General features: G+C 42.8%; 1 protein-coding gene across 1 annotated transcript in view; it reads right to left on the reverse strand.

The window, feature by feature from the left end:
• Nucleotides 1-3,403: 3,403 nt before the first annotated feature.
• The window catches only part of EVA1C (eva-1 homolog C), a 129,611-nt gene continuing 126,902 nt past the window's right edge, over nt 3,404-6,112 (reverse strand). Inside the window, exon 8 of the mRNA XM_007941284.2 lies at nt 3,404-3,780. Within this exon, the coding sequence (XP_007939475.2) occupies nt 3,404-3,780 (377 nt within the window). The remainder of the gene's footprint in view (nt 3,781-6,112) is intronic.

Genomic DNA, 6,112 nt, shown 5'->3' on the forward strand with positions numbered 1-6,112 from the left:
TGGGGGCATTTAGAAAAATAGAATTTTGCAGCAGGCAGCTGGTGTTGAAAATTAGCATTTGCAGCAAGTGACTGATGTAGCAACATGTAAAAACCTCCCACTGAGGAGTGGCCTGCTTGCACAGCACTTCTGGGACCCCACAATGTGGAAACTGCAGGGCTTCTGCAGCTTAGATGTACAAAGCCCATGTGTGCCCCACAATGCCAGACTTGGACTCGCCCAGGAGCTTCCTCCAGCCACCGTGCTCTGTCAAGCCTTCTTCATCCAAATCTGGTTTGGTCATTTTTCCTCCTGGGCTTTGTGCCCAACCAAACACATTCTCAGTGGGATCCTACAGGCTCCTTTCATTCTTCAGGGCTCAGAAAATGCAAATACACAACTCACTGTATTTGCACAGGACCAAGACTGACCCTCGCAGTGGGCCTTCAAGTCTTGGCAGGTCTGTCATCCAGATGCCTCAGCAAGGGTCCTGAGATGGTGTGTGTGTGTGTGTGTGTGCGCGCGCGCGTGCACGTGCGCGGTTGTGGCAGGGGAGACTCACATAAGGGAAAAACAATGTGAAATTCAACAAGAGCCTCAGCGACTGAGGTCAGTGTGGGAACAAACAACTCCTTCAAGAAATGGTGAAATGAAACCTTCAGCCGCCATGTCCTTTTCAGCCGGAGAAGACGACCATCAGATTGACAGTATCTCTGCTCATAGGGGAGCTCTGGTAGCATAGTGGCTAAGACACTTGCCTGCTAACCAGACGGCTGGCGGTTCAAACCCACCAGCCACTCCTCGGAAGGAAGGTTGGGCAATCCTACTTCCGTAGTGATACTGCCTCAGAAACCCAAGGAGGGGTCGCTATGAGTTGGGTTTGACTCGACAGCACATAACAACAACAACTGCTCATAGAGCTAGAGAGTTTGCTCAAGATTAGAAATGGAGACAATAGAAAACTGCTCTGGGAGTTGGGGTAATATCAAAATGCTCCTTGCTGAGCTCAGGGAAACTCAAAGCCAAGGATTCTCTTTGATTAGAACAAAATCCTTATAAAGGACAATGGAGCTATACACACCCTTTATTCTCTGCTGTGATCTAGAAATCACATTTATTTGTAATGAGATTTAATATGTGTCATCTCTGATCCTGTGACTTTTTCTCATCCCCTGCATTATGTATGGAAGGTCTCTACCGAAGTCACCCCAGCCTGTCCATATTGCAACCCCTCCTGACTCATCCTGTCTCCCATCCTCCTCTCTCATGCACACACTGACGAATGTACGGAAAGGGTCACTTTGAAAGTAATGGAGGCAAGGAGTAGGGATGAAGGCTGTCACCTCTGATACTTCTTCATTATTCCCTTATCTCTACTGAATGGGAACCTTATAATTTCTCAGCGCCTCTGCCAGTGGCTGCCATTTTGTGTGTACTTCACTGCTGTTAAAATACCACAGACAACTCACCAATTCAGGCAGCTAGGCCAGTTGATGATAGAGACCTCCTCAGTCCACTCCTCCCCTACTGTGCTTTCTGCAGATGGGCCTTTCACCATCTTGACCTGTGGGCCTTAAAGAGAAGTGCAGGACTCTGATGGAACAGGTATGTATTTCCTGATGGTGGCATGCCTTGGGTGGATTTGGGGCCCTAAATTTAACCTGTCAGACTTCCACCTCCTCATCCACAATGTGTAATTCACATTTGCCTGCTTGCACAATTTGATGTAATGGTTAAATGAGGTGAGGAGGGATCATTTGTAGTAGGAATATGAGATAGATGTAGCATGATTATTTTTATTCTCTCAGCCTCAAACCAGTTGCTGAGCCAGTTCTACCTCATAGCCATCCCATGTGTGTCAGAGTAGAATTGTGCCCCACAGGGTTTACAATGACTGATTTTTTGGGAAGTAGGTTACCAGGCCTTTTTTCTGTGGCACCTCTCCCAGGACTTGAACCTCCTCCAATCTTTCAGTTAGCAGCCGTGTGCACTAACTCTTTGCACCACTCAGGGACTCCTCTCCCAGCCCCACTGGGGCTAAAAAGAAAAAAAGTCCTTTCTTACTCTACTCCATGGCAAGAAGCCTCCTGTCCACCAGGAGGTGTATTCCAAAGGAACCCCTCATGAGCTCTCCATCACAAGGTTCATTCTCCTTAACTCCTCTTTCACTTCCTCCCCAACTTCCTCTCCTCAATGTGGAACAACCCGTTTTTTGCAACTATTTATCTCCACTGGATCCTTGGTCAAGGGAATTCTGGGTAATCTGGTTAATTGCTTTTATCACCAGAAGGTCTGAAGTTCTGGGCTCTAAACCAAGAGTTGGCATATTTTTTTTTCCCTGTAATGGGCCAAAGACTAAATATTTTAGGCTTTGTGGACCATATTCTATTTATAGTAACAGTCAGTGGGCCAGATCCAGCCTGTTGCCTGTTTTTGCACAGTTCTGGAGCTAAGAATAGTTTTCACATTTTAAAACAATGAATGAAGAAGAAAGGAGCTCTGGTGGCGCAGTGCCTAAGGCATTTGACTGCTAATCAGAAGGTTGGCGGTTCAAATCCACAAGCTGCTCCACAGAAGGAAGACTGGGCAATCTACTTCTGTAAAGATTTACCACCTCAGACACCCAAAGAGGGTCACTATGAGTCAGAATTGACTCAATGGCAGTGAGTTTGGTTTGAGTTTAATGAAGAAGAATGCATTGTGACATGAAAAGTAAATGAAATTCAAATTTCAATGTCCATAAATAAAGCTTAATTAAAACACAGCCATTCCTATTTGTTTACATACTGTCTATGGCTGCTCACTGTGTACAAGCAGAGTTCAATAGCTGTGAAAGAGACCATATGACCCACAAAGCCTAAAATAGTTACCAGTTAACCCTTTACGGAGAAAGTTTGCTGACTTTGGCTCTAACAATTAATATCAATGATATTAAACAAACAATTAATATAATTTAATATCAAGTTCATCAATAATGAGCATGTAATGTATTAGCTCATATTTGCTGTCTGGAGTATCAGTATAATTCCCATATGGCTATATACAGTGCTTCCATGTACTAGTGTGTAAAATGAGAGTAATAGTACTATCTCACGAGGTTGTTGTGGGAAATAAATGACTTAATATATGAAAATCAGCTAGAATAGTGCATTATAAGTGCTTGATAAATGTGAACTCCAATTATGTTAATGTATAGACATGAATTTAAATAAACACAGAAAACAAAGGCTTGCTCCCTCCTCATTTATTTTGGAATGTGCTGTAAACTGTTTGAAATGTCTGTTTTCATATTTTCTGGCTTCATCAGTCTTGGATGTCATGATAAATTCTCCTTCATAGAAGGTACAAGTGAAACAGAAGTGGAGGGGCATTCTGGATCCTTCCCTCTTCAGAAAGTGTGATTGCATCAAGACACATCTGGTTTTCAGTAGAACTGACTCATGTTTCTCGGGAGTGAGCTGTCCAAACCACTGTTCATCCATATTTCCTGAATGATTTGCTCTCTGCGTTCAATCCTTTCTGCTAGCTCTGCAGCCTCTATGGAACTGTAGATGGGATATGAAGTCCTACAAAACCCCGACAGTTCTCCTGGAAAATCTGAGTCTGAAGAGCCCTCCTCCTCCTCTTCATCCTCGATGTCCTCCTGGGCCTTGTCACTCGCTGGCACCAGATGCTCCCTCCCCAGCTGCAGCTCACGGAAGTCCTTGGTGCAGGATACTCTGATGACCAAGGCACATAATGTGAGGACGAGGCCGATGCAGACACTGGACACAAACAGCAGGGCAGCTCTCTCCGGGTGGGCTGAGGGAGGAAGAGAGCATGTTAGGAGCTGGGAGGAGCTGTCAGTCTTCCCCAACCCAAAGTGCCACAGACACAGATAGCTGCCCAAGCAAGAGGTTAATTATGAAACCCCATGTTGGACAGCATAACAAGACCCTCCACACCTCACTGATCATATGCTCACTTTGATTACAAAAAATGTTTTAATTGAAAAAATACAGCCAATATATGATAGATCTGAGTAAACTCAAAGGGACTCAGGAGCCAGATTCTCTGAGTTTATTCAGATCTGCCATTCACTAGCTACATGATTTGGGGCAAGTTACTCGACCTCTCTGTGCCTCAGTTATCTCATCTGTAAAGTGGAGATAATAGAACTTTCCTCATAGTTATTATGATGCAGTCAGTTAATTTGTGTAAAGCTTGTAGAATGCTCCCTGCCACTGTAAATGCTCAGTAAATGCAAGCTATTAGTAGTAGTAGATTGTGAAGAACTAATTTATGTATGAAGTATATATGTAAACTTGAGTATTAATATCATGGGTGTTAGCAAGGCTTAATTTCTTTTTTTATAGGTTAGAAGATAAATATAAATAAAAGTTCTCATAATTTTCCCACACCCAAAATTGTCTGTACACTTATTCTTCACTTATCAACTATCTCATTGTCCAAAATATATTTATGACAATAGTAAAAAATCTACTATCTAACTGGTTTGCACATTAACAAGATACATCTGGCAACAATGAATGCCAAGGTGTGAGGTGACAGTAACACTGGCTATAATGGTTAAGGTTATGTGTCAACTTGGCTGGGCCATGATCCTCAGTGGTTTGGCAGTTATGTGAGGATGTAATTTGGCAGTTATTTAAAGATGTAGTCATCCTCCATCTTGTGACCTGATGTGGTCATCCTCCATTTTTGCATAATGCTGATTTTTGTATAAAGACCTGATCGTTAGAACCTGACCATGTTGATAAGTGTGGAATGGGTATATAACAATAATAGAAATAAAAATAACATTAATATACATTATGTGCCCTGGCCTTAACGCTTATTATATATTTAATTCTATGTAGAAAGGACTATGACTATGCCCATTTTATGGCTGTGTACCCCTTGGGGTGTCTGCACCCACACTCTAGGTGTAAACATTCAGTTAACTTTCTTATAACATAAGTCAGGAATCACCAAACTTCTGTAAATGGCCAGATAGTAAATACTTTAGGCTATGTGGGATACTTTAGGCTTTGTGAAGGAGTGCTAGTGGCATAGTGGTTAAGGCTGTGAACCAGAAGGTTAGCAGTTCAAACCCACCAGCTGCTCCATGGGAGGAAGATGAGGCAATCTATTTCTGTAAAGATTTACAACCTTGGAAACCCAATGGCGGTCACTATGAGTCAGAATCAACTCTATGGCAGTGGGTGGTAGTGATGGTTAGGCTTTGTGGGATATATGGTCTCTATTGCAACTACTCAACTATGTTGTTGTAGTGCAAAAGCAGTCATACACATAGTGGGCATGGCGATGTTGCAATAAAATGTTATTTACAAAAACAAGAACAACCTGGATTTGATCCTTGTGTTATAGTTTGCCAGTCTCTGATACAGGTGCTCAAGCTGAAGGCCAAGGGGATACCATTGCCCAAGACCAGATGACATCTTTAGTCAGAACCAGGACTGGAACCCAGTTCCTTGAGGAGTATGAAGTTGGTACCACCAGTATTTGCTCAGTGCTGGATCCTCCAGGTACAGTGCCTTCCTCCAGTTTTATTATAGGTGAAAAATGAAGACTATTGCCTTCACCGCCTCCATCCTTCTCCAGAGCCCAGACAGGAGTTTAAAACCTCAAGTGTAGTTAAGTTTCATGTACCAGCAAGTGATCCAACTTCTATGATCTGATGGGAGTGATCTAACTGGAACACTATCTTCCTGAAACTCAAAACCTCTGCATTCAGCTTCCTTCACTAGCAGCTGAAGTCATCTGTAGAGTCACTGGACTCAAATATGGTTTTCTTTGTTGCAATCACCCCTACTAGTACAATAGCATGGCTGCCTTTAACAGAAAGACATCTTAACTCAAATTTATTTTGACAGAAGTGAGGCGAGCAGTGATATATTATTTTGAGTGTTGTTTGTGGTGTTATTAATAACTATATTTTTCCTAAGAGTTCAGGTATTTTGAAGATTTGGTAAAATAGAGACATGTATCCTTTGTAAGAAGAGCTCTGGTAGCATAGTGGCTAAGGCACTTGACTACTAACCAGAAGGCTGGTGGTTCAAACCCACCAGCCACTCCTCGGAAGGAAGGTTGGGCATTCCTACTTCCGTAGTGATACTGCCTCGGAAACCCA

This window comes from Orycteropus afer, unplaced genomic scaffold, assembly GCF_000298275.1.
Source record: "Orycteropus afer afer isolate SDZICR_OR568_19922 unplaced genomic scaffold, OryAfe1.0 scaffold00078, whole genome shotgun sequence".
Taxonomy (NCBI): Eukaryota; Metazoa; Chordata; class Mammalia; order Tubulidentata; family Orycteropodidae; genus Orycteropus; species Orycteropus afer.